The sequence below is a fragment of the Ciconia boyciana genome, chromosome 8 (assembly GCF_034638445.1).
Source record: "Ciconia boyciana chromosome 8, ASM3463844v1, whole genome shotgun sequence".
Lineage (NCBI taxonomy): Eukaryota > Metazoa > Chordata > Aves > Ciconiiformes > Ciconiidae > Ciconia > Ciconia boyciana.
This window is the reverse complement of record NC_132941.1, coordinates 25739158-25766693: the sequence shown is the minus strand read 5'-3', so window position 1 is coordinate 25766693 and position 27536 is coordinate 25739158. Positions and strand designations below refer to the sequence as shown.

The 27536-nt window shown below is 43.4% G+C and overlaps 2 protein-coding genes across 5 annotated transcripts in view; one reads left to right on the top strand and one right to left on the bottom strand.

The window, feature by feature from the left end:
• Positions 1 to 140: 140 nt before the first annotated feature.
• On the bottom strand, positions 141 to 26266 carry ATAD1 (ATPase family AAA domain containing 1). 4 transcript variants are annotated; one of them, XM_072870842.1, is made up of 11 exons: positions 26032 to 26266; positions 20910 to 21010; positions 15736 to 15911; positions 13951 to 14049; positions 13552 to 13672; positions 11722 to 11922; positions 10480 to 10586; positions 7441 to 7530; positions 5242 to 5292; positions 2153 to 2289; positions 141 to 1621 (listed from the first exon to the last, which is right to left on the bottom strand). In XM_072870842.1, the coding sequence occupies exons 2-11, from the start codon at positions 20947 to 20949 to the stop codon at positions 1501 to 1503; spliced, it is 1143 nt and encodes a 380-aa protein (XP_072726943.1). In that variant the 5' UTR covers positions 20950 to 21010; positions 26032 to 26266; the 3' UTR covers positions 141 to 1500. The 4 variants fall into 4 exon arrangements, with proteins under 4 accessions (XP_072726943.1, XP_072726941.1, XP_072726942.1 ...); XM_072870840.1 differs by lacking the exon at positions 26032 to 26266 and adding an exon at positions 22174 to 22230; XM_072870841.1 differs by lacking the exon at positions 26032 to 26266 and having other exon boundaries at positions 20910 to 22020.
• The window catches only part of PTEN (phosphatase and tensin homolog), a 50080-nt gene continuing 47884 nt past the window's right edge, over positions 25341 to 27536 (top strand). Inside the window, exon 1 of the mRNA XM_072870839.1 lies at positions 25341 to 25953. Coding sequence (XP_072726940.1) covers positions 25875 to 25953 — 79 coding nt within the window. The 5' untranslated portion in view covers positions 25341 to 25874. The remainder of the gene's footprint in view (positions 25954 to 27536) is intronic.

Genomic DNA, 27536 nt, shown 5'->3' with positions numbered 1-27536 from the left:
CCCCCATGTTCAGTACCCAAGGAGATTAGATAGGGTCAAACTAAGACCTAGGGCAGCTGGTGCATCACACAACCAGTGTGCCAGACAAAAGGACACCAGTGAGAAAGCTGTGCTTAATGAAAATTGTCATCAGCACCTGATACTGTACGATGGGTGGCTCCAGCTGTCTTTATTTTACTTTGCAAGTGCATTTCAGTTTACATCATTATCTTGCTTTCAATGCTTATCTTCCCTTGATAGGTAGCAGAGCTGTGACACAGCATACCACCCCAGGGGTTTGAACAATTCCAATTACATATTTTTGTTCAATTACTGCACAATTCGTAATATTATAAGAAGAAAAAACAAGTTATTGAAAGCCTACTGACAATAACTTTACCAAAACACTTTTACCACTTATATTTTTAGCCCTTTGCCTTTATCACTACATAACGTTACATGAACTTACTAAAACTGTTAACAGCAAGTACAGCAGAACATTGCTAAATCACATTTATAAACCTAAAACCCATTCTCTTCTCTTCAATTTTGCAGATCAGAGCATGTGACAGAGCAAAACATCCCCCCGCACCTCAGAGCTATGCATATGACATGTCATGGTACAATGCCACAGTGCAGCAGTGGGTCTTCCAGAGGAGATTAGAATAGCAGCAAGCCCTCATTACAATGCATAATAGATCAGAAAGCCACACTTTCAGAGAGCTTATAATATGTGGGGCTTTATGAAAGACCAGTTAAGATTCTACTCTAATTACTCACATCAAGGGAAAAATAAAACCAGCATTCATTTAAAAAGCCTCAAAAAAGCAGAATTCATACAAAATGAAAAGTATTCAAACATTTTTACAGTAGTTTACTCTCTTTAAATGGCACCAGATTTCAAGTGGTCATGTGAAAGAAAAATCAGTAACATTTCAAATTTTGCCTGAAAGTTATTCTAGAAGCAGAATTTATATCTTCATATTTGCTGCTAAAAGGAAGAAGTAAATGTGAATTGAGTATCGATGAATCTTTAATCTATACATCTTCTGATTTGGTTTGATTCAGTAAGTAGAAAAGATTTTCCATACTCAAGTTATCTACAGATTATGTCTATATATAAAAAAATGTGTGAATATATACATTTAATACATACACACATGCTCATACATATATACACAAACTGGTAATGGATTGTCTCCCCTTCACACCGGTGACCCGCTGAACCCATGCACGATGTTAGAACCTGCTTTAAGGCTACACAGTGTATTGATTATGGGACAAGACACAGGTGGTTGCTCTTGGTCTGGGCTATAATTGTTCCACTTCATGGTCTATTGTTACACTTCTAGTTGTGCTTGATGAAATTTCAATAACTTAGAATTTGTTGTATAAAAACAATTCCAGAAACAGAACTCCCTTATTCAAGGAACAACCCCACTCCCACCCCCTGACATTGTTTTTGCTGATTACAGAAGTCAAACTAAATTACATCAGAAACTGCAAACACACTCTTTTGTCCTAATCTAAACTAACGTGCATCAAAACATTCTGCAGTGTGGCATCCTTCGATTTTCTCATCTTCTCAATTGCCCTGTGGAGATCCTGCTGCTGCACAGGCCGAATTTCATCTTCATCATGGCTTTAAAAGAAAGACAAAAAGCAAGATAATGATTCAGGTGCTGTGTAACAGTTATTCAAACAATGAGAAGTAATCATTGAAAACAGCAGCTCTGACATGGATCCAGCATTATACTGGAAACATGCCCCTGTCCATGCACGTATTACCTGCAAGTATGGGAGATAATTAGAGGAACATCACAGCAAGTGGAGTTACGTGCGTGCAAGAGTGTTACCAGCATTTAAGCCTGGTGATATAGTGCAGTAACATCACTTGTTGGTTCATGCCACCTCAAGCTTGACAAACAGTCTTATTTTCATAGTCAAAATGAATAAAGGTAACGTACTTGTTGGGTTTTTTTGTTGTATAATGGCAATTTGTCAAGAAAAAGAGAACCTCCTGCTTTCTGTGAAACATAGCAAGGCTTTTTAGATCTCTATGAATTTGCAATTCAAATCAGAAAATACAAACTAATAATTGGACAGTGTGTAGCACCAGGAGCATTCACAATTGGTGTTTGGCTATCATAATAGACGGAATAAAGACACATACTTCTCTTCTTCACAGGCAGAATTAACATATTCCCTGACACAGAGGAGTGCTGCATCCCGGCACATTTCTTTCAGATCACTGCCTGAGAAGCCATCAGTCTCTTTAGCAACTTCTAGGAGATCTACATGCTTGTCCACCTGTCAGAAAACAAAAGGTCAGAGCATGAAAACTCTGAAGTCATTTACTTTGTTCACCAAGGACAAGAAACAGTCACCTCCAAGTATTGTTACCTGCCCTAAGAAGATTTTTTCAGTCTTGACTTTTTTTGAGAGTTAAAAGCAAATTATTTTATTAATTTACAGTTTGAACCCTCCAAGTAGTTAATCTCATTAAATTAAACTGATGCTTCATCTCATAAAACTCTGTAGCTGATAAAAAAGAAAAAACAGGCAATCAAAAGTGAACCACCGTATTAGTATATTCTGTTACTGACACAGCTCCTGTGTGGTTTTGGAAGGCTACTGGATGGCAAAAACTGGATCACAGAAATAATGACCCATTTTCCCAAATGCCCACACAAGTTTCCTGCAACAGCACTGCTTATTTTGGTAAAGGACTTGATCAGATCCTACATGCATCTTTTTATCTGTAGACAATGAACACTACCCAACGGGTCTCCTTTCACAGCCACTGCCCTTTTTTAATACATTATTTGGAAAAGTGCATTTTGTTTTCATAAACACTTCTTTTGACCAGTAACACAGCAAGGCTGGAAAAAGTTCCTGTCACATTTACATTTTGTTGTTGCCACCTTTCACTGCAGAATAAGAACTTCAAAAGCAGTTGTTCGTTATCTCAGCAACTCAGTTGTTTGCCAAGTTACTGAACAACTGCTCCTACTTTATACAACCATGAAATGGGGAACTCTGAGGCAAAATAATGTGTCTAACTCCATGCACTGGATCAGAGGCTGAAACTCATTCCAGCCAGGACCTCATATTTATTCAGTCCATTTACAGAACCTCTGATAACAGCCCCTTCTGGCACATTTTCCAATGCATCAGTATTTTATTTTCAAAAAGTTAAAGCCAAACTAGTCTAATAAAAGGCTGAAGTTAAGGGGTGACTTCTTCTAAGACGGAAACTATTCTGTGGTGATGAAGGCAAAGCCCCAGGTGTACTCTTCGCTACTTCCAGCTACCCCTTCAACCCATACACTCCCCAGGATAACCCGAGAACCTGCCAACATCCACTGAGCACCCTTCCAATTCCCCACCATTCCTCCCGCTTTTCTTGAAGGACAAGGGTTACACTGATACTGTCCTGTTGTCTCATATCTTGAGCTTGTACTTGAGGCCCAGCTCCCTGACCTACAACTCAGCATGCAGGGCTCTGGTTTGGGTCTGGAGTGAGCCATCTGGCTCCCCAGGCATGGAAATTAAGGCAAAAGTGGCAGCTGGCTTATCCTGAAGTGCCTCCTACAGACATTATAGCCTGGCTGTCTTGAAGTGCTTTGCTTTAAAGCATGATCCTGCATATGAATACCAAAGCCAGTAATAGTCATCTGTGGATCTGCAATGTATTTGCTCAATGTGGGGCTGAAGGCCACCAAGAATTGAATGGAGCAGTGCAGCTGGCTAAGAATAAATAGACAATGGGCATGTTGTGTAGCAGGCGTTAACAAGGATTTCCCTTTGAGTGAGAAAGAAGAAACAAGATTTTAAGACAGGCAGGGAAAATGGAGGGCATGACTACACCTGTCATCTGTCATGTGAAGGACTGCCAGGAAGTTTGTCGCCCTGGCTGAAAATAAGCTGGGCTTGAGAGATCCGATTCTTCCTCCTATGGGATAACCAATACAGGCTGATTTCCACCACCCCCCACAAAAAAGTTATTTGTGTGGCTGTGATTCACTGCCAGATGCTTGATACACCTTGCATTCTTTCAGGTTCATATTCAGGAGCCGATATAGGTTTTTTGCTGAAGGCCTATAGGTTTTTTGCTGAAGGCCTTTGCTGAAGTGCTGCAACTCCCAGGCCCAGCTGCCGAGGCAAAGGAGCCACAGAGTCCACTTGCGTGCAAGGGCTGGGTGGCTGCAGATATTCAGGGAGCCTGTATAAAGTCCATTATTTGGCATACCTCCCTAACAGCTCTTGAAGAGAAATTTGAGTCTGAAATCACCATTTGCAAAAGACATCTTTGTTTGAGGCTTTCTGCAAATAGGTCAGCTCTTCCTCCACAACTCCTTTGGCATTTTGTAGCAGTTCTGTTGTCAAATCCATGTCTAGTATTTTGTGAATACAAACAATCCAAAATGACCATTTGCAAAGCAACCTCCCCAATATCTCAGCCATTCGCAATGATGAGCTGTGATTTTTAGGCCTCTTAATAAATATCATTCATTAGTAAAACCAACTTATATTTTTTAGGATAGACCTCAACCAAGAGACACTTTGCAACATTAACTTCAAGACAATTAGTGCTGCAGGCTAAATTTGGCAGGAACCTCCAATAACATAGGTCCCATATCCTGCCAACAGACATTACCAGATGTGCTCACACCTACCCCTTCCCCTCACCTTGGGATGCAGATGGCAACATGAACACCATGCAACAACATCTATAGTAGTTTTCCTCTAAAGGAAATATGAACTATGGATCAAAGTGCAAAAAGCAGCACTGTCAAAAAATGTCATTCCTCCTTTCTTGACTTGAGCCAATACACTGTACAGAGTTAAAAAAAATTCAGTATCTCTTCTCCCTGCTTCGTCTTGAAATTTCTTTCACTGATCAAAGTGATTTCCAAACATTATTCACCTTCAGCATCTTTAGAGATATAAATATATTATCTTGTTATATAACAATAAAATGAAGACAGAGTAATTTTCCTTGGAGATGGTGATTCACCACAAAATCCAAGACTGCTGCTCTGACTGAGGCTCATGCTTAAACCAGTAGGCAACCCTACTGCTTTAATTTAACGCCACAACTAAAACCAAAAAAGATTCCTAAGTTATAATCAGAAATACCCTGGTAGATAATCTCTACCTTACTCCAAGACAGTCAATTATAAAACATGTTTTCTACAACTCCAGACCTTGCACTCATGAAAACAGTAATACAGCAAATTAACCATTAAGTCTACTTACATTTTCATTTTTCAAAATTAGCTTCAAGATTGCTTCTCTTTGTTTCAGAGCCTTAAACAAAAGAGATTAAAGTTACTAGAGTACAAAAATAAATATATGTAACATCTATCTCAATTTACATGGCGTGGGCTTTCAGTCACAATTCAGTGACACAAGCTGATCCCTCAAACAGGAGATGTGATACACACACTAAGGAAACTTATCTGATGGCAAATCACTCAGCAAAATGAGATCTAGGGTACTCTAACTCCAGGAGCACATGAAACTAAGCATTTGAGCATATACATTTACACTAACTACAGAGAAAGGGAAAATGCACTGACATTTAGTCTTACTTTGCCCTAAGTGAAAGCACCCATCTCCAAAGATTTCCCATCATCTTTAACAGAGGGCAGACTCTCTAGATCTAGGGGATGCTTTCAATACTTTGCTAAATCAGATGAAGAGGATAAACTGTTCTGCTTAAAAAAACAATAATAATAAATTCAATTCTACAGATGATGCTTGGGAAATTTTAAGCAATATAAAGCACATACTGTGATGAGGTTACCGAAATAAACAGTTAGGTATTGAGCATATCCTTAACAGCAAGGTAAAACACAGGCAGCAAAGAGACTCTTTTTTGTGCCTCCCAAAACCAAACTTGTCCCAAATTCACCTTCATTGTTAAAAAGGGAAAAAACTACCCTATAGATACGCTGGCAGCTGAACAGCTGATACTCTGTCCCAAAAAATACTTCCATTTCCCTCTGCCTTGCAGGTAATTTCTTATGAGTAATTTTGGGAATTTTCATCTCAAACTCAGTTATAAAATCTGCAAGGCTTTAGCTACTCTACAGCGATACTACCTGTGCACACTTCCAATCCACAGCACATAAATTATCTTGGCCCTCAATAAGAGTTGTAACCAGTCTTGGTTGTATCACAAAGCACCACAGACAAGAACGAGAGACAAGTGGTAAGTTCATGAGATGGCTGTAGCAGGGTAAGGAAAGTTACGTGCCTATGCCCTAAGTGACACCTCCTGTTGTAATTCTGATCCTGGGAGAGGGAGCCAGCCCCTGTAATATCCTGAGGCACTGCTACCTGCAGATTATTCACCCTTCTAACAGCGGTCCTTGATAGAAAGGCATGATAAAGTACTAAAATACACATCCTTGCCCCTTACTAATTCAAGGAAAACTTGAGCATGAATAAGGTGTATGAAACCCTATGAGCAGGCATCACAGAAAAGCAGTTACTAGGTTATAAATGCTTTGTTTTGAAAAGTACCCGTCCACAAGGAGTGAAAGCCAGTTCAAACAGGATGGGTCTGGGAACGTGACTACTCCCTTGGACAATCAATAAGAGTTTTTACTCCTCTAGTCTTGTCTCCAAGTTTCAAAAAAAAAATGAATGATGAAGGGTATTTCTGTAGCCAGAAGGGAATACTGACAACCACGACTGAACTCTTTATAATATTGATACAAAAATGTCTTGTGATATTGCTAAGTGTTTGAAGGCAACTAAAATACCTTGAAAAGGATGGCAATAGCAAAATTTATAGTAAGGGTAACCTTGTGATGGCTGGCATAATTGATAAAGACCTTAATTGCTGCCTGCTTGGCATAAATCATAAGTGGAATAAAAAGTTTTCCAGATTGCTTACTGTGCCTGACTGTGAAAAGGCTTGAGAAGAATGTAGGCTTTGGTATGCAGATTTCATGCCTTCTTCTCTCCTTGAAAACGAAATACTGTGCATCAAGAAGGTATAAATGGTAGTCAGTATGTACTTTCTTCTTGACGCTATCTGACCTGGGTGCCACTCTCCCCGCAGGCAACTGTGTGCAGTCACTTTTGTGCTTTTTGTGATTGTTTTCAAGTTAAAACTAAGCTCTTTCCAGAGTGCAGCATCTAAGCCACTCCATTCTTACAGGTGAAGAAAATGGGTGGGAAGCTCTTGGAGCACATGGAGTTGTTTCAGATAAAAGACCCAAGGAATCAAGATTTCTGTGAGAAACTTCACCTTAAAAAGCAAAGATATATATGTGCTTCTAAAAAACTAAAACCAGATCAAAATAATGCAGTATTTATTGGGGGGGGGGGGGGGGCGGAACCAACAAAAAAAACAACCAGAGACATGCATTTCCTGGCTGATAAGGCACTTGCCTGTAGCTCAGCCACTAGGCACACTGTTCAGGCAAACCTGCCATGACTTACAGGTTGGTTGATGTGAAATCGGGTCGGCATTCTTCTCATGATTGCAGAGTCAAGATCCTGAGGACGGTTGGTGGCTCCCATCACTATTACCTGTATACACCAAGAGAAAAAAACAGTCAGCCTGAAACCAGCTTTTGAAAATATCGCCATATTGGAGTTTCAAAACCAAACGTGTGACTCTTCCACACTTTATCAAGAACATCGACATTTAAAGAAGGTACATAAGGTTTCTTGGTACCGATTTCAGCAACTGGATTTAAACAGGCAGCTTAAGAGAGCATTGGTACCACAGAGTATCATCTGGGTGGAGATTTTTACATTGGTCTGAAGCCTTCCGAGCCCAATTTGAAAGTTCAAACTCTAAGCAGTAACCCAAAACTTCTGCTTATAAGTCTTGGTGATGTCTCTGTAGCTCCTGGTGGTCTGGAAGCAACTTGAGACGTTTTGATAAGGTATTAAGAAATGTGGCATTTTTGTGCTGTGTTGAAAAAAAGAAAGGCAATCAGTTCACCAGGATGACCAAACTGGCAGCTTTCACATGCACTAAAATGTTGTTTCTTTTTTTTAAGCATTAAAAAAAAAATGCATTAAAAGTCAGTAAGAACCTATATGCACTAGTATACTGTAACAGCAGCGCATTAGATGTGTACAAGCCAAGTTCAATACAAGGAGAGTATTTACCTCATTTGACCACGTTCCGGTTATTAGTTTAAGAACAAGTTTACTTCCCGTTCACATCAGCCTTATTTTCTCATTTGTTATTGTAAGTTATGTACATTGTAAATACCCAGTCATGAAAGTGAAAAATGTCAGGGAAATTAATCTCTTATCAATACAGTTTCCTGTCATGCTCCTCGTCTTTTGTCTGGGGTCACTGTTCCGCAGCCATGCCTGGCAGCTCTAGCAGCCCCTGGCTAGGCTAGGTTACTTGTCCCGGAGCAGAGTCACCCTGCCACCTAGAGGCTTAATTATACGGTGGTAAATTGCTATGCACAAAGCCAAAAGACACATTTTTCGCCAGGGCTCCGGCAGTCTTCACCTTCTAGAAAGCATTATTCAAGCAAGCACTTGGCGCTTGCTGGCGTGCTGAACACATGCTAATGTTTGGCTGAGCTGCCTCTTGCAAAGAGGCATCACTGTACCCATGCTATGCTTCCCCAGGGTCTGCATCAAGGTCCATTGTTGGACCCAAAGTGTTACTCCCTCTGTGCTACCGGAGCTGAGGAGCCTTCCCAAAATCAGCTTTATCTGCGAACATGGGACCCACCCAGGGCACAAATGCAGCTGTACGGGGCTTCCAGACTTTAACTGTCACTTCAAGCAGCACAGCTTTTTTCCAGGCACTGTGCCCCAAGTTCCTGCCCTGCTCAAGACTATATCCTTGGCAGGTTTAGCCCAAAGCCGAACATGCTTTTCAGGTGCAATCAACACAGGAACAAATAACATTCATCACAACACTTATTTACAATTTCCTCCTAGCATTTGGAATTTTTGTTACCATAACAAAAGACAAATTTAATCCTTATTCAAAGCAAATTCGTTTGGCGAGAATCAGACAAGCAACCCAAAGCTCCCAAGTAAACATTTGTAATTAACGAAAGAGCCCAGCGAACTGGCTGTCAAAAACAGACAATGCAAGTGTCAAAACCATCACTTAAAGAACACTTCCTGAATTGCAATGACGTCTTGGGGAAGAGCCAGAAATACAGTATTGAAACAAAACACTCCTGCTGAAGAACTCCCCAGAAACCTTAACCAACCCCTGCAGTGTCTCCAGCCGATTGTTTGCACTGCATTTTACTTTGGTGGCCCCCTAACCTGCAGAGGCATACGAGTAAAGGACAAGAGTGACTTGTTCAGGGTCTGCATGCTGAACTTGAGAGATGGGTAAGACCACATATTGTCTTACTGCAGCAAACAAACAATTTGACTTGCTCCAGGAAGTTGTCAGTATATTGGGAAAAAAGATAATACATTCAAACACCAGAAGAAATGTGTGCTTCCAAGATCATATTAGCTTCCAGTTAAGTGTTCATACCATTGGTGTCTTACTAATGGTAACTAAACACTCTGCTTTAAAGCTCCTAAGTATATATATTCACTGTGTTCTAATCAGTTTTTAAAAAAATCAACTGAAAAAAAATCTTTAGCACAAGCTTGAGAGAGAAGGAAAAGCAGATTTTACAAAGAAAGAACTAATGGAGGTCAAAGCATTGGAACCTATTCACAGAAAGATACAGATTGAAAAGGCTGAAAATTTTAAAATCGGAGAATAAACATCCTTTTTAAAGGCCTTAAAAAGATTGCTCCAGGTGACAGTTCAGAAACATACCAAGCAGGCTTTCCTCTATGCTACATTCAAATCCTCTGTTTCATAAATGCTTTTTTGTTTGTTTGTTTTTACAGCACCAGCAGCTTTTGTATTTTTTTTTCTCTCCAAAATACAATACTTCTGTTGAGATTATGGGAAGGGGATGGAAGCATACAGGAATAATGGGATGGAAGCATGGCTCCATTTAATAGAATTTGTCTTTTGATAACAACTTCTCTACCCTTTCAGATTAACTCCAGAGTCTAGTGCTTGCCTAATGTCAGTCTAACACTTTTCTGGAAACAAACCAACCAATCTGCAACTGGGATGAATACTCAGATCTTTCAATACCTTTCCTGAAATCAAAGATTCACTTTGCCTGAAGAAAATATTGTTGACAAAATGTTTTTCAAAACAGTTTAAAAATTCCCAATTTTGGCAGCTCAAACTATACAGCTATATTATTGAGACTTAAGACACTTCTGAAAATAACACCTCTTAATTAAAACCAAAATACCTACAAACACAGCCTTCTCAAGAAGAAAAATGATCTATCAATATAACTAATCTCATTCCCATAATACTCTGGCAATCACTACTACTGACAAGTAAAGAAACTGTTTTGGCAATTATTACTACATGCAATCTGCTACTCTTCTCAAATGGCTCAATCACAATAACTGAGAGGGAAAAATCACATTACTTTTCTCATCATCCTTTGTACTTACTTGGCAGTTATAATCAGTGTCCAGTCCATCCCACAGACTCATGAACTGAGCTTTCATCATAGCTGTAGCTTCATGGTCAGAACTCGATCGACTTCGTAAGAAGGAATCTGTATTGAAGGATTCAGTAAAGCAGTTTACTTTCAATCCTGCCATAGAAAGTATGCTGTTTGATTTCTCATGTGCAGACTTGTGCTATTCTCTATCTTATAAATACTTTTTTTAATAAACATTGTCAACAAATGAAAAATATTTCTTACGATGAAGAATAGGAAAGTGGAATCTCACCATATTTTTAAGCACGTCTTTTAAATTACTTTACACGAGTACGTATCTATCACATGAGACTGTCCCAAATCTTGTGCTCCAAATTTTCCTGAATTTCTGAATTCACGGAAAGTGTAACTTTCACATTAATTTCTCATGCAGAGATGGAAGCATTCAGAGTCTGGCAAGCTAGAAGGCACTAAAGCACAGAAGAACAGCAAGCTGCAAGACTGACGTAAAGTCAGCTATACACTTTGTTATGCAGAGCTCTAACTCTGCTAGTGGTTGCCTAAAGAATTTCCAACAGTTAGAAAAACACATTTTTCACACCTCTACAAAAGGATAAAACACATCTTAAGAATGTAGCCCCTTCATAAACCTAAACTATGGAAAGGGTAAAAGCTTTGTCAGGCTCTGCTTCTGCAAACAGTACAACTTGCTCTAAGAATTGCCAGTGCTACAAGACAACGAGCAATTTTAACCGAACTGCTCAAGTTCACAAGAACTTAAAACACTAATGTGACAAGTCCAAATGCACTGAACAACTGGCACTTAGCTGAACTTCCCCTCCTACTTCTTCAGCTTTATTAAACTATTATTCCTGAGCTCTCCTAAACCTGTATTTTATCTTACATTATGTGCCCTCACAGCAGAAGCATTGAAGTGTATTTGGTGATGGGTTTCCTGAATAAGTAGTTCCCTTGACAGAATAAAAGCTTTCCTCATGAACCACCTGAGCCCAACCAAAAATAAGCAGCAACTTGTTCTACTTGTAATTTCCTCCACTAACACAAGGAAGAAATACACTGTTTTTCCTAATTTGTCACCATTACTTTACAATACTATTTATATTACTAAACCTCGTTCCATTATCACTCTTAAGGAAAAGATGACAGTAGATCAATATACCCATCAACTTGAACCTACAGTTTAATGTCACTCTGCTATAGTTACTTACAAAAAAAGATAAATTTTTACCTATTTCGTCAATAAAGATGATGGATGGTTGGAGCTTTATAGCAAGGGAGAAGACAGCAGCAGCTAGTTTTTGAGACTCTCCATACCATTTGTCCGTCAGTGTTGAAGGCTGGAGATTAATAAATCGACAACCTGCTTCCTTTGCTGTAGCTTTGGCAATCAGCGTTTTGCCACAACCAGGAGGGCCATAGAGAAGTACTCCTGAAAAAGTAACGGTGTTAATGCTCTCTGGTCGCTGTACAGAAAACATGCTTTGGCATGACAGACCTGATAGTGTCCAGGCTTGTATTTTATTCAGGTTTTAAAAGGTAAGAAACCAAGTTACGTCGTGTTCCATCAAATCAAATACAGAGTTATTTAAGATATCCTTATTATAAAATTAAAGCTAAGAACATCTAAAAACAGGTATGGTGAAACTGAAGGGAGACATATGCCTGAAAGACGACTGGTTTATTACTGTGACTATAAAGGTTATGTAAAACTAAAAGCCTATTTATTTCCTGTAAGCATTTGACAGGCCTTGTTTATAGCCAGTTTCAGCCTTGCTAATAAAACTTAGCAGAGGAGGGAGGAAAAGAAAAAAAAGACCCCACAAACATTTTAAACAAATTACCCACAATTAAATATGACATCTCATATTATTTTTAAACTTGTCATAGTGAAAGAATTCACAGTAGTGTTTTTCTAACATAGTTGCAAAGAAAACAATTTAAAGAAAAAAAAATTAAATTAAACACGCCTGAAACACAGAGAACCATTAGGAGTTTTTTTCTGTTTATGTGACTGATGACCACAAACATAATTACTCTGAAGCAATGACTTCCCATTAACACACAGTGCAAGCCACTAATAAAACTGCGGAGCTTGCCCTATATGGAAAGTCTGCTTTAAAAAGATAAATAAAAAACATTTTTTTCCTTCAGCTTATTAGATCATGACATTAAAGTAATTTTCCAGACAACTTTAATTTGTGACTTAAACAGAAAGTGGCATGGAAAAACTAAACCAGTTACAAAAGTGCTTAATTTTCCATCACTTAGGACACAAAACTGAGACAGTCACAGATATAGGTGGTAATTAATAGTTTTCAGAGAATTTTCAGAAGACAATATTCCAGGGATCAGAGCAGTAAAGATGAACCTGAAATATTGGACAAAATGCCAAAGTTTAAATTCTGCTTGTTTGCAGTAACGTAAAGCAAATATGGCTGTAAGCATTCCAGCAGAGAGTGTCCAACTTCTGTTTTACTGTTAATTTGTCACTCGACGGTTTCCTTACTGCCTCAATACTGTGCAACTCAACTCCAAAGAAAATCAAGTGATCTTCAGAATAAAAATGGGATCTCTGTCTCTTTGAATGACTGGAATTTCTAGGACTAGAAGAGAGAGATGTCTGCAAGATTAGCTTACATTGACGTCTCATGTTTATGGCTTACATTTCTATGACACCGTAGAAATATTAACCAAGTGTACAAAGCTGTACAGCAGAGTTATAGCTCACCTCTCCCAAAGGACAAGATGGGGTATAAGAAGAAAAAACAAAATCCGACAATTTAGGCAGTTAAAAATGCAGGCTACATAGATTAGTGCACCAAAATGTAACACATCAATAACTGAAAAGCAATTATCCCTTCATTACTAAGATGAAACTTATTCAGTAGAACTTGATTTCACGACAAGAGAAGAGGAAAAACCCGAGGCTTTTCCCTGGCATCAGTCCTAATAGTTGCACTTTGGACTGGCAACCTGCTTCCTCTTTCCTTTCTGAGTAATTGTAACTTTTTTTTTTTTTTTAATATCAACATATAAATCCATAACATTTCCTTCCTACCTTTTGGTGGCTGTAAAAGCCTGGAATTCTCAAACAAATATTTCTTCTTGATGGGCAAAATGACAGTGTCTTTCAAATCTGTAATAACATCATCTAAGCCTGCAATATCATTCCAGGTTACCTAATACAGAAAAACAGTATTAGAAATGATCATCATAGTCCCTGCCAACAAAAAATGTCCACAAGCTTAAAAGTAGTGCAAAGCCTCAAAAATAAAAAGACACGTGATTAAAAAAACTCCGCTCTCAATGATGCAATTTTACTTTTAAATTACAGAAATATTTTCTATGTATTTCCATAGATACATATATACGACAAATAATGTAATCCAACGTCAAAATCAAGATCTTCCATGTCTGAAGTGCTTTCATCGGAGTAACACGGAAAACGGTTTCTTACATGCATGCTAAGTGGGTCTACGAGATGTGCAGCAATACTCATTTCGTATTCAGTAAGCTTGACATTTTTAACTCCAATTTGCTTCATTAGTTTTTCAGCCTGGGGGAAATAAAACACCAAGAAAATGTGAGAAAGAAATCAAATGCTTGATTCAAAAATTAGTTTTTAAAGAACTGCTATTTGGAGTCTGAAAAGCTTCCCCATAAGTCACATCTGAAAAGAGGTTAAATCTTTCTGAAGTAGAAGGTTCTGCTATTTCCTAATGACTTGTTGTCATTTGAGTGAAACTAAGTCATATGTCTCAGTTCCCATCAAGTAAGTGTCATACCAGCCCTCCCACCTCCAAATCCACAAGTCATACATTGTGACCTGAAAAGCAACCAAAATAAACATTGAAACACAGAGTTTGCTGTTCAGAACAGGTTTGCAGACACACAGGTAATCTCAGTACAAAATCATTTCCATAATCTCTACAGGAGTTTCCAAAGCTGACACAGGTATGTTACACTTAAAAAAAGCCCATTATTCCTTACAAACTTTGTACAGGATTCAGATGAAAACCCTGAAACTTGTTATTAAATAGAACTCTAGAGTTCTTTCATGTGATTAATTATCTTCATTCACAACCCTGCAAATAATACACACGCACTTTAATGTGAGATATAATTGTGTTATAAAAAGCATGCCCACTCCCCAAACTTCCACAGCACTGTATCAAGGGGAGATTAATATATTTTTAAGAAAAAAAAAGATAATTCGCAGAAGCCAGTCAATTTTTTCTATGTATTAAATGTTTTCTTTTTCCCAGTTTAAAAGGAAAAGTATTTGTTGTGTCAACATGCTTTCATAATTCAGTTTCTCTTTATACTCAAACTTGCGGTTAAGTCTGACATGCTTTTGGGATATTGCAACCTCTTATATAATAGCTGGCACTAGCACAGATTGTGAAAGCTGATTTTTAAAGTGGAGCCAATTTTTTAACTAAAGATTTCATTAAAAAAGAAAAACCACCCAAAACAGAATTAGGTTGCTCAAAACTGCTGTTTGAATCTGTGAAATTTGTGTCAGCCACAAAACAAAAGAAAGTTGCAACGTTTCCTTCAATACTTTCCAAATGAAACATTTAACTTTGGTTCTGAAATGCTCCTAAATCTTTTCCCAGAGCATTAACTCCCATGAATCATTGTAGTTCAACATAAGGAATGAGGCTTTTCACATTTTTTCCTCCCCTTTCCAGGGCATTTTGACTGCTACTGGAGGTGGGGGGAGAGAGAGGGACAAAGTGCAAGCTATTCGTAAGAAGGCATTTGGACAGCAGTGTTCCTCTTTGTCATGAGTAACTACAGTCCCTGCCTCTGCCATTAAGTTGCCAAAAAGCAGCACAGAATTAAGTTATTTCTGCTCAAGGTTTTAAAAAGCAACCAAGAAACTGATGAGAGCATTATTTAATGCGACTGCTGCTTAGCAAAATTGTCAGAAGCAGAAACTGCACTGAGACCACACACTTGCAGATAATTAGAGACAACATTATGCTACAGTTCAACAGTTTTTCCACCACTTCAAGCTAGAAATTTTAACTTGTTATAAAATGTAAGCACTGAAAACGCTAACAGCCTAGATCCTGAGATGTACTAAAAAATAATTCTATTTTTTTGGATTATTCCACATACTTTTGTCAATCACTTTGTTGGTTATTGCATATCCTTTTCAGTTAGCAGATTTCTCTGTATGAACAGTAATGAACGAGAGAGCATTTCACAGAAATATTTATGAATAAAATCCTACCTGTTTCTGAGCTTCTACTTTCTGCTTTCTGGTCGGATCAATGGCATCGACCATCCATTTAATGGTAAAATATGTTACAGCACCAAATATAGTTAAACGAAAAATTAATCCAACCACTTCATTCCGGCTCAGGGGACGTGAAAATGCTTCGGCATGGACCATTTTGTCTCTCAACACTAAATGTAAAAAAGCGCAGGGAGGGACAGAAAGAAAGAAAATTAAAGCTGAGAAAACATCTGCCTTATATTTAAACACCATTTCATATAAACTATATCCCATGCACACAGTGGGCATAAAGCTTACCATGAAGTTATAATGAAATATCTCAACAACAGCACAACCCCAACATATAAAACTGCATAAGATTAAAACACACAGCGCTAACTATGGTTTCAGTTCCACTTTCAGTAAGCAGAGAAGAAATGGCAGCAACAATTTGAGGCTTTACTTGATTGACTACATGCAAAAAGGTCCTGATTTCACTCTTTCCTCAAGAAATCTGCATTCCTTTCAGCTATACAATACCCTAATAAAGTAATAAAGATTACTTTATTCCAGTGCCAAGTTTACACTCCCATTAAGATTGACATTTTGTGACTGTTATTGACCCAAGAATGCTAAGTCATGGAGAGAGAGATAACTACATTATTTAAGCAGGGAGTTCTTTGGCCTAAGAGGAAGTTTAAAGGAAAGGCACCCAACTGCCACATTAAGGAGTGATCGACAACTTGTATTTGAATAAAATGAGGTTAAGAGCTGGAGCCTGCACCTAGCAGAATATATTTTGAGTTATTAATATCCCTGGAAAACTGAAAATGCTGGATGTGGCACACAGCTATCAAGGGAAAAGGCTGGCTGCTGTACAAGCCAAACCCAGAAAGTACAGCACCTTCAAGTTAAGGGAGCGTGCTGCAGAGAGGAAAAATCTCTTCCTAAAACACCAAAAAATGACTTATTAAATCGGGGTACTCTTTCCCCAATCTACTTTCTCTTCAACTGGTGGGGTTTCTGCTTGAGAATCCCCAACACTCTCCTTGTTCACTGCCCAATTTTCCCACTGCAAGGGCAAAATCAGTGGCAATTCCTTTGGCAGCTTCCAACGCTCCCTGGCTGGTCTCCAGACTGAGCTTCAGCCAGGGAAAAGCCGAACTACCTACAGCCAAGATATCCTTGAATTCCCCCTTGCCTAGCTAGCACATTATGTCGACCCTGTATTCAACTCAAAGCGATGCCATACCATAGATTCAATTTACAAGGATTCGGCAAACTGGAATTAGGAGAACAACTGCGTTATGTCTACCAAAAGATATCAACAGCTTTCTACTATATTCCAGTGTGGCTCACTAAAACAGTTTTGGTTTTTTTAACTCTTCATTCGCTGTTTAGAAATGTAAAAATCAAGGCTGTTGCTATGCATACCTGATTCGAAATCAAATAAAATTTGCCTGCTTAGGCATCTAAGCAAGTAATACAGAGCTACAAGATTCTGCATGTTCTCTTAAGCTTGATTTACTAAAATAAAAGGGCTACATACTCACTGAAAAAGGAAAAAAATCTTTCTTTTTTAGGAAAGGAAGCCCCAAAAACCAATGAGAAAAGCCACTTCTTATGCAATCCTTGCCCTGAACAGCAATTGTAAGAAAAAGCTTTAATAGAAGAGAATTTTAAGTGTAACCTTTCTAAACGAAGTTCTGCTTACCCTGCATGAATGTTAGCATTTATTTTCTAGGCAGATAGCTGAGATAATGAGAAGGACAGTTAATTGAACAGCAAACTCTAGGTCAGTAAGGCTACGCATTTTATTTTAGTTCTGCCTGTCTGCATGCCAACACTTCAAATACTAAAAAGAAACCAAAAGGACAAGCGGCGCTGGTTCCTGTTCTGCTCCCACAGCGCGGCTAGAGGGAAAGCTCAGTCACTGGCAGGAATCTCTCGCCTCTCCCCGAACCCCCAGGCAAAAGCAACCGCTTCCCCTTCAAGGACTCGGCTTTACCCCCACGCCCCCCCGATCGCGGAGCGGCGCAGAGGAGGGGGCCGGTTCCTGGCCAGGCACCGGAGACCGACCGCCTCACCGGCGGTCTGGTGGGGCCGGAGCTGACAGGAGGGAAGGGGCAGTGCCGCTCTGCCGAGCCGAGCCGTGCCGGCAGCAGGGCGGGGCCGCCCCGCTTGGCCTCCCGGGCCGCCCGCTAGGCCCCAGCGAGGGCAGCAGCAGGCCTCGGAGAGCCCCCGGCCCCGCCGAGGACGCGGCAGCGGCCGCCCGGGATCCGGCCATGGGGGCGGGGTGAGGCGAAGGCGGCACCGGTGAGGGCCGGACGGACCGGCCGCCCGTGACCTTCCCGCCGCCCGGCAAGTGCCGGCGCGGCGGGTAAGCGGTGGCGGGCGACCGCTCTCTCTCTCCCTCGCCGAGTCACTCACCCTTCGGGGCCAGTCTCTCGGACACGCGGCTGGCGGGTCGCGGTGCGGCGGCGGCCGCACTGGCGGAGGCGGCAGCGTGGGCCCTGGCTCGGCGGTGGCACGTCCCGTGCTTCCCCCCTCCGGCCGGCTCCCGCCGCCCCGCACGAAGGTTCCGCCCGCCTGCCGGTCCGGCCCTCAGCCCGTCCGGAACGGAGCCCCCGCTGCCTGGGCTCCGCGGGCCGCTCCCCGCCAGCAGAGGGCGTAGGCCTGCCTGGGGTCGAGCCTGCCCTGACACCCGCCTCCTAATAAACACACTCCCTCCCCCTTCGGGAGCGGCGACATTTCAGATGTATTTGGCAGATTTGGGATGCTACAGGGATCTGCCAGAATGAAAATCATCGAAATTTAACAATTCATCAGTAGTTTACTAAGAGATATTGAGATAATAGTTTCCCAATTTCAACATGTAATAAAAACAGTAACTTCAAACTATATATAGTAAGAGAAAAATGTCCAGAAAAAGGTTAAAATAAGGGGATCTCTGTAATAAGTGTAATTAATCCAAAGTTTTGGCAACTTGTCTTCAACTCTTCTGCTCTTGTGTCAATGCTGCTGAAGTTTTGAAGTCTTTCAGACCCAGCTTTGCTCCCGAGAGAAAGCCTTATCACTTTGTTTTCTTACCTGTAATTCATATATTGTCCAGGGGCTTCCTAAAAAACTTCAACCTGCTCACTGGGGATTGTAATTTGTTTGTCAAGAGCAGTTAGCTTTTTATACAACACTGATTTTATTATAGGCCATTTTTAGAAGTCATCCCTTGTACACGCACGCAGGAGATGCTTCACCCACCGACAAGTCTACTGAAGCTCCCGGTGGCTGTCACACACCAGGACCTGTGGAGCAGACCCGCTGCTTCTGCTCTGTGATTTCTCCACTGTACCTGCTCCACCACCACCACCTCAGGTAGAGACTGTGACACCAAATTTCCTTCCCATAGCGGGTCTGGCTCGTGCCGAAATCCAGGCACACTCTTCAGTGACCCGAGTGGGATGTCATCCACCCCACCAGTATCCATCTGTCACTGCATCAGCGGTGCGTGGTGTTTCCATCATTAAATCCACATGCAAAAAAATACTCATGTTCTCAAAGTGATTGTGATTTTACCAAAGTACTGTTCCAGCAGTTTTGGTTTGGTTCCATTTATTGGATTAATATACACCAAAACTCCCCCAAAATTAAAAAAGTTTTGAAACAACTTTTGCTTCTTCATCCGTATTGACAAATCCATATTTCCCTTTCATTGTGTGCTATAGCTCTTCCAAATAAAAAGTGTATTTAATGAGAAAATAAATGTATCAATGTCTAAATGCACCTATTGATTTACAGAAGGCCTTCCTTTCCTGCTGCTCCTCCAGTCTTTGATGGTAAATAAGATTATAATCTTCTAGAGAATTTTTTTTTCAATCTATGTGGAATACGTGAACAGTTTCCCTTTGATGTTTTAAAAATGAACTAGATATAATCAGTGATGCTGACAGCTTTTGCTATTAATTGGAGGCCTATACTTGTTCTTGTAATCACCCCTTTTGAATAGAAAAAGGATAATCAATCATTTCACTGCCTGCGTTTCATGCACTAGGAAAACGCTATTGCATTCTAATTACCATTACCATTTCCTATTACCATAGGAAAATAGTTAGGACCCTTCTGGTTTTTCTCCCACTCTTAAAAAAGTGACATCTGTTTTGCTGCAGTTAAGGAGAAATGCAAACACACACACAAGTAATAAAAGCTCGAAACCTACATTTTGTCACTGCTCTTGACAGCTGTGGTGGTAAGCTTTGAAATAAATCCTCTGCTGAAAAATACTGAAAAAAATTGAGAGATGCAATTTTTCAGAAGCTGACCAGGGTCAGGCTGAAAGTGAGGCTGATGCAGAATGCGTAAATTAGATTGGGTCCTAATTTCTCAAAATACTGGGAGATTATAATTTCTTGAACAAATATTTCTTTAAAAAGGTGAGAAACACCAAATTCATCCCACTTTCCTAAATACAGAGCCTTAAAACATTGCTGAAGGCTTGATGTAGGACTTAACTCATTCTAGAAGCTGATCCTACAGAGGTCTCCATGAAGTCTCCGTCCCTCTGGTACTGCTGGAGCTTCCCCTGTTTGCACAGACCTGGCCATGACAAGGTGTTACTTTGCCATCGCTTGTGCTGTCCATGCACCAGGTTGATTAGGAGCTGCAGAAGCCAGGAGAGACCACCAGCCTACTGCTGACTGACTGTTCCTTTCTGGTGTTAACGTGAATTGGGCCTTAGTTTTCAATTTATATCTTCTAGTAAAAGTATCTGTCTGAAAGAGAAATGTACTGGAAATCATGGGTTTATACTGGAGAAAAAAAGGTCTTTGTGGCAGCTGCTGTCCCCAAGCTTGGCATGCCTTGGCTACTTTGGGTCATGGAGTATGCTTCCTACGTAAGGACAGATCTAGAAAGCGGTAATGTAAGTTGAAACTCATTCAACATACTTTTTTATCAATTTTGGTTTTGCAGCTGTGGCAGAAGAAAACATTTGGGGGTTTTGATTGATATTGAAAAATGAGATTGCAAATTTCCCCCAAAATTGAAAAATTTCAAATCAAATGTACGGATGACTTGGCTGGACTCTAGGAGATTGTAGCTCTTGAACACAGGACTAGAAGGTCACCGGAAGGACCTAGTGTAGTTGGAAAACTCCTTGGAGAAGGGTAAGACAAAGGCCACACCGGTGTACATACCGTTTTGCTTTTGACTGCTGGCTGCTTTGCTATGAAACATGTTATTTTTGGTGAACTTCGTTCTCCAGTCAGTGCAGGCTGACCCGAGGTTTGCCAGTGACCTGAACAGGAACAAGATGGGAAAGGAGTGGTATATTAAAATCAGAAGGATCTGTGGTGGTTGGAGGTAGGAAGGGGGTTTGCAAGACACAGGGAACAACAAAACACAGAGATGGAATAGGGATGAAATGAGATAAATAGAAAGCAAGGCAAAGTGTATGGAAAGAACAAAATGAGAGATCGGAAGGTAAAGAACAAGCCGGTGAAAAGGGGATGTCTAGGAACAGCTTCATAATTGGGCAAAAGCATGTAGTTGTTTTTCCCCAGAAGACTCTTCTGTGCTTCACCAACTAGCAGATCAAAGACTTTCTGAGTCAGAGGATGTGTTGTATTTTATTGCCAATTTTTTTCATGAATTTATCTACTTTTTCCTCAAAAACTTCGGGCATCTGCAGCATTTTGTAGCCAAGTCCCACAATTTAACTTCACGCCACGAAACTAACTACCTGTATTGTTTTGAACCTGTCACCAGCTATTTTCATCTGGAACCCCTACATTTTATATTGAAGAAAGGGCAAAGCAAGCCATCCTTGTCCAGTAACTTAAGATTTTATAGACCTCTAGCTAACTTTTTACAGTGGGACCTCAACTGTATGCAGAGTTGAAGATGGAGGCAGAGCATGAATATTAAAGATGGCATAATTATGTTCTCTTTCCCTATCCTTCCAATTGCTGGCATAGTCCCACAAGTTGGATCATGAGATTTCAGCAGTGGTTGTTGTTACAAAGATCATCGCTGCATGGTGTGATGAAAATCTGTTGCAGGCCTTGCTGACACAATGGTCACTGACAGACATCTACTGCTCAGACTGCTCTTTAGTCTTGGTCTGACTTGGAATCGGGAATCTAGCAAAAGGACTTTCAGATGTTAGAAAGAGAGGGGCAGTCTTAGGACTTGAAGGACTTTCAGAAATGTTTTCAAAGATGGTCTTGATTTGCTAGCCACATCTGTATTTGTCTAGGATAACCTCCAAGTCCAGACCTAAAAGTAGGTTTCATGGGTTCATTTCATACATTTGAAGTTTGGGAAAGGAACAGTATGATCTCACTGCACACACACAAGTTGATCCCAAAATAACTATGAGCTGCCAATATGATCATGAAAACAAGGCCCTGAGAGGTCTTAGGAGCAATGTTCCTAGCAGAGTTTGGAAAGGATTAATACCATTGTCCTTGGCGCTGGCAAGATACTCTCGGGAACTCTGCATGCCATTCTGTTCATCTATATTGAAGAGAAATAAATCATAATGAAACTGGAGCAGAAAGTCGCTGCTGAGATGAGGGAGAGTGGAAAGTTAGGGGAGCTCAGCTAGCTTAGTGTAGTCAGATGACAGCTAACAGGGACATTTCTGCCTGTAAGTGCACAAAGGGTAAAAAGGGTAAATGCTATGGAGTAGGAGCTATTTAAGGCCAATGCCGGCACAGGAATAAATGGATACAAACCAGTCACAAATATATTTAGTATGAAAATCAGAAGAAGGTTCTTGGAACAGCTTCCCAGTGGGAATAATGGTGGCAAAAGATCTTAAGATGAAACTTGATACATTTATGAAAGGAATTATATAATATAGCATTTGCAAAGGCTGAAGGCTGCAGCAATCCAGGAAAACCCTCCACCTTATGCTCCAGTTTATTTTGAGCCCTTAAAAGCAAAGCGTAGCTTTTTACTCTCCCATTCCTCTCCCTGCTCCAGCCATCTGCAGCTGGACTTCAGCACCTCTCTTAAAATCTGTTTAAAGATCAAACAAGACACTGAATTTATCTTGCACTTTTGAATTCCTTTTTGCTGTTCCTCAGAAAGGAAAAGGAAAGTTTTGTAAAGTACTGCCTAATTTATATATGCAAAAAATTGATATTTAATAAATCTTCTCCTACACATGGAGTACTACATTTTAGCCAATTTTTCCTGCTTGCCAGACCTGCTTATTAACCAATTTCCCATAGCATCCAACCAATATGCAAGTGAGTGCTATTTTCCTCCAAGCTGCCCTGCTCAAATGTGTTGGATAGCCATTCCCCAGATAATGCAATTACTAAGCAAAACATGGAGGGATTTCCCGCTCGTGTTCCTGCGAGGGCTGTTTTCGCTGTGGTCTGATGGGTCTAGCAAGATACAAAGTCTCTTCAGCAAGGTGTCTTTCCCTGCCAGCCTCAAAAACATTTGAGGTGGACTTATGAATTAAACCCAGGATCTGTTCTTTAGGGAGATACCTGCCTGGTTTATGTAATCTGCTTTTCATGGAGAGAAGGGAAAAAGGGTGCATGGGTTCTCCTCTTCCCATCAGGCTGGTCCTTTCCATGGTGTCTCTTTTCTAGTTGTATAGGCAGCGGTTTCATTTTCCTTTTGTTTCTGTTCCTTGACGATGCTTGGAGATGTCCATCACCTCTTTATAAAACAAACAAGTGCCTTCTTGCTCCCTTTAAATAGGCTTCATTCGAAGGTATGTTATCTTTGACCTCCATGGGATATCCCTCACATTACTTACTGCCCAACAAGAGAATGACATGAAGATAGTATTTCTGAGGAAGGCAAATATACAAATTTATTTGCCTAGTAACCCTGTTTCTTCAAATGTATTATCTGGTAAGTGCTCTCCTGATCCCTTAGCAGTTGGGGCAGATGCTGATCTCCAGCAGATTCCATTCCTGACACTTTACAGAAGTCATACATTCCAAGCTGCCTTAAAATTTTGGTTTGTATTACCTCAATGGGCTAGTATTTCACCTGTCTGCACACAAAAGGAAAAAAATCACACAAACCTCTCCTCCAAAACATGCCCTACCAAACTATGACAAAGATGGGAACTGATAACGGAGACTGCAGCCAGCATTCATATTCAGAAGCTCAGGCTGCAAGAGGCTACCTGATGGTAATTTTCCCACAAATCATTAACACCGGCAATTCCCAAAGACTTACAGGAGTTTTCAGCATAGAGTGTGAAGAGCCTTGTACAATGGGATTTATTTGCTGAAGTTTTAAAGGAATTTAAAGGCTGATTTGGAGATTTAGAGACAGTGCTTTTCTCCCTGTCAGGATAATTGTGATCAATGCGGGAAGGGCGGAGGAGGGGGACAGAAAGCTCCACGAAAACAGCATGGCCACAACCGGTGAGCCAGCTGGCGTGACCCAGGGGGCACTTTCACGCCCCTACTACCCTACCCCCGTGCTCGGCTGCCGGCGGCTCCGGCAGGCACCGAGGGCAGCAGGGGGGTCACCCCCCCACCACCTCCCCCGAGGCCTGGGCGGCTGCAGGGGGCAGTAGGTGCTCACGTACAGCAGCGAGCGGAGGGAGGGCAGCGGCTCCGAGCCAGTCCGGGTCGCTCAGCCTTACGCTAAACCGCAGAACAGAGGCCCGGGGGCAGGGGGGAGGTCGAGGCCCCTGGCGACTGTGACCCCCCGCCCGCGGGGCTCGTGGCCGCACCATGTCCGTTACGCCCCCCGCGCCGGTTACATAAGCGCAGGCCCCCCACCCGGCCCGGGCACCTCGCCGGGGCGGACGCAGCCGCTGTGGCACCTACCAGCGCCACGGGACGACCTGACTGGGAAGGGGGGGGCGGGGGAGAGAGCCCCGTCCTCTCGCCCGCCTCAGGCCCCAAGCGCCGGCAGGCCGCGGGAGCGCAAAGGGCAGGAAGGGGCCCGCCTCCCGCTCCCCTCACAGCTCGAGCGGTGCGGGCTGGCTCTCGCGGGCCGGGCCCTGCCTTTCCCACTCACCAGCGGGCCCGGCCCGGCCCGGCCCAGCCCTGCTCTGCTCTGCTCCTCTCCTCACCTCACCTCTCAGCCCAGCCCAGCCCGGCCCGGCCCAGCCCTGCTCTGCTCTGCTCTGCTCTGCTCTGCTCTGCTCTGCTCCTCTCCTCACCTCACCTCTCAGCCCAGCCCAGCCCGGCCCGGCCCGGCCCGGCCCACCCCGACCCGACCACTTCCGCCCGCGGGGGAAGGGGCCGCCGCGAGCACAGCGGGATGCCCACGTGACCATAGGCAGCACCGCCGCTCGGCACGGTGGCGTGTCACCGCGCCGCCCGTATCCCTCCGCCCGCTGCCTCCTCGCCCCTCGTGGCAGCGGGACCCGGGCTGCGGGGCGGCGAGGGGCGGGCGGGACGGCGGGATGGGGCGAGGGGGGCGGCGCGGCGGCGGGGCGGGTAAGCGGCTCGCAGGTTCGTGAGGGACTACTTTCTCGGGGCGGCGGAGGCGGCGGAGGGGGCGGGGCTGCCTCCCCTCTCGGAAGCTGCAGCCATGATGGGAGTCTAACGCTGGCGCGGCGCTGTTGGGCGCGGAGCAGGCCGGGGGGGATGAGCCAGGCCGCGCCGCCGGCCCGCACGCCCTGAGGATCCGCCGCCGCCGCTGCTGTCGCCCCGTCGCGGAACGCCCGCCCGCCCGCCCGGCGGCGCGGCCCCACCGCGCGGCTCCGGGCCCGCTGCCGCTACCGCCGCCGTCCCGGCGGGGAGCGGAGCGGGGCGGAGCGGGGCCGGGCCGGGGGGGCGCCCCGCGCCGCTGTCACCATTGCTGGGGCCCGGAGCGCCGGAGAGCTGTTCTCTCCGCCTCCGCCTCGCTCTCCTCAAAGACGGCGGCGGCGGCGGCACCCTCAGGGACTCGGCCCGGCTCCGGCCCCTCCCTGCTCGGCCGCCGCCGCCGCTGCTCCCGCCCCGCTCGGCGCAGCGGCGGCAGGAGGAGGAGGGGGCAGCCGCCGCCGCCGGGAGCCGCCGCCGCTGCCGCGGGGGGAGGCGGGCCCGCCTGGGGCTGAGCCGCCGGCGCAGCAGGCCCCGCGCCCGGGGCCGCCCGGCGGCCGTCGGCCCGCCGCCGCCTCCCGGCCCCGCGCCCCGCCGCCCGGCCCCTGCGCGTTGTCCCGGAGCGGCCCTCGGCTGCCAGACATGACCGCCATCATCAAAGAGATCGTCAGCAGGAACAAAAGGCGATACCAGGAGGATGGCTTCGACCTGGATCTGACCTGTATCCTCCCGGCGGGGACGGGGCCCGGCACCGGGCGCTGCACGTACAGCTATTGCATCAGACCTGCGCGGCGGTTACCTAACGCGCTTCCCGGTGCCGCTCCGCCGGGGCTCGCCCGGGCCGCCGCGCCTTCTCCCGCCGCCGTCTCGGCCTCCTTTTGTCCGGACGGCCGCCGAGCCGGGGCCCGGCAGCCGGGCAGATTAACGGGAGCTCAGTGATGGCGAGGATTAACGTTAGCTCTCCTTGGCGATTGCAGCCGGCCTGCCTGCTGCCACCCCCGTGTCGCGGAGGTGCTGTTCCACCCCAGGCCCGGGGAGCCCCTGCCGGCTCCGGAGCAGCGCGGGTCTGCAGCTTATCTCTGGCTGTGTTGATTTTTCGGCTCACGTAGCAAATACGCCTGTCCTGCCGTGACTCACGTCCAGAGCACTTTTTATTTTTGATCTAGTAACTCGTCTTGAATTGCAAATATAATCGTGGCAGGCCTGTCGCTTTACTGGGGTTGCTTCAGTCTGCACGGCAGGAGAGGTGAAGCCTGTGTACTCTGCCCTGATTTTCATACATTCAGTAAGGCAGAGCTTGTGCTTGGTTGCAGTATGGTGCAGCAGGGTTCTCGATGACAAGAGGTGGCAATCGCTTCTTCCAGATTAAAAAAACACCTCTTCTCCTAACGCGATGCGTGAACTGCGCTTTGGCATAATCTCAGATACAGTAACATGAGGATGTGTTACAAATGAGAGCACATTGGGTCTCCTCGAGGAGGATTGTAAGGAGTGTAATTCTGGAATATGTAATTAGTATGCAGTTATGACTAGTAAGTCAAACCAAGAGAAGCATTGCTAGTGTATAGTTTTGGTGGCCTTTCAAACAGATGTGCTGTAGCCGTGGCAGGCAGATGTTTAGCTTTGAATGCCTTGCAGAGTTAATGGTATGTAGGGGCTGTGCTGTGGGCATGGTCTTTCTCCATGGTAAAGAAAGATCATTACTGTGTTTGAGAGGTTTTGGAGCAAGAACGTGACTTAAAAGTTTGAACTGTTCTCGGAAAAAAGAATATTAACAGTGGTATTCAGAGCTAGACTGATACCTATAGAGAGAGCACTTCCTGTTCTGCAACAGGATCAGGGTGAAATTTATTGGGTTTTGGAGCAGTTACACTCTTGTGATAGCAAGTGCTACAAACACATCCAGTTCTTGGGCAGGATCAAAACTGGTAACAGCTGTTAAGTAGTGCAGAGCTCATGCTGTTGCATTGAGCCTTGGCATAAAATTTTGGTGGCTTTAAAACAGCCTGAAAGGTTCTTGACTTTAGCAGGTGGCTGCAGAGCTTTTAGTTAAAAAGCAGCAGCTCTAGTATGTAATTCCTGCGTTCTGTTCGTGGTACTGATAAAATATAATTCTAGGCTTGCATTTTTAAACCTTTGGTTGTTTTGTTGGCCTATGACTAGGGCAGCTGTAATGCTGACGTAGGCCAGCGCAGCACTTGGCTGCTGACTTAACAGCAGAAGTCTGAGAGTTTTTGATTCTCTGAGTGATGAGTTTGCTGGGAACTTCGGGGTTATGAAAATAATTAAGTGGTGGCAAAATGG

Excerpts from the sequence above, each read along its gene's own strand:
- ATAD1 (XM_072870842.1), bottom strand. The coding sequence starts at position 20,949 with ATGTTTCATAGCAAAGCAGCCAGCAGTCAAAAGCAAAACG. Across the intron at positions 15,912-20,909 it reads CAGCAGTCAAAAGCAAAACG|TGTTGAGAGACAAAATGGTC; the intron begins GTATGTACACCG and ends TTTTACATTTAG. Across the intron at positions 11,923-13,551 it reads GCTTTTACAGCCACCAAAAG|GAGTACTTCTCTATGGCCCT; the intron begins GTAGGAAGGAAA and ends TTACTTTTTCAG.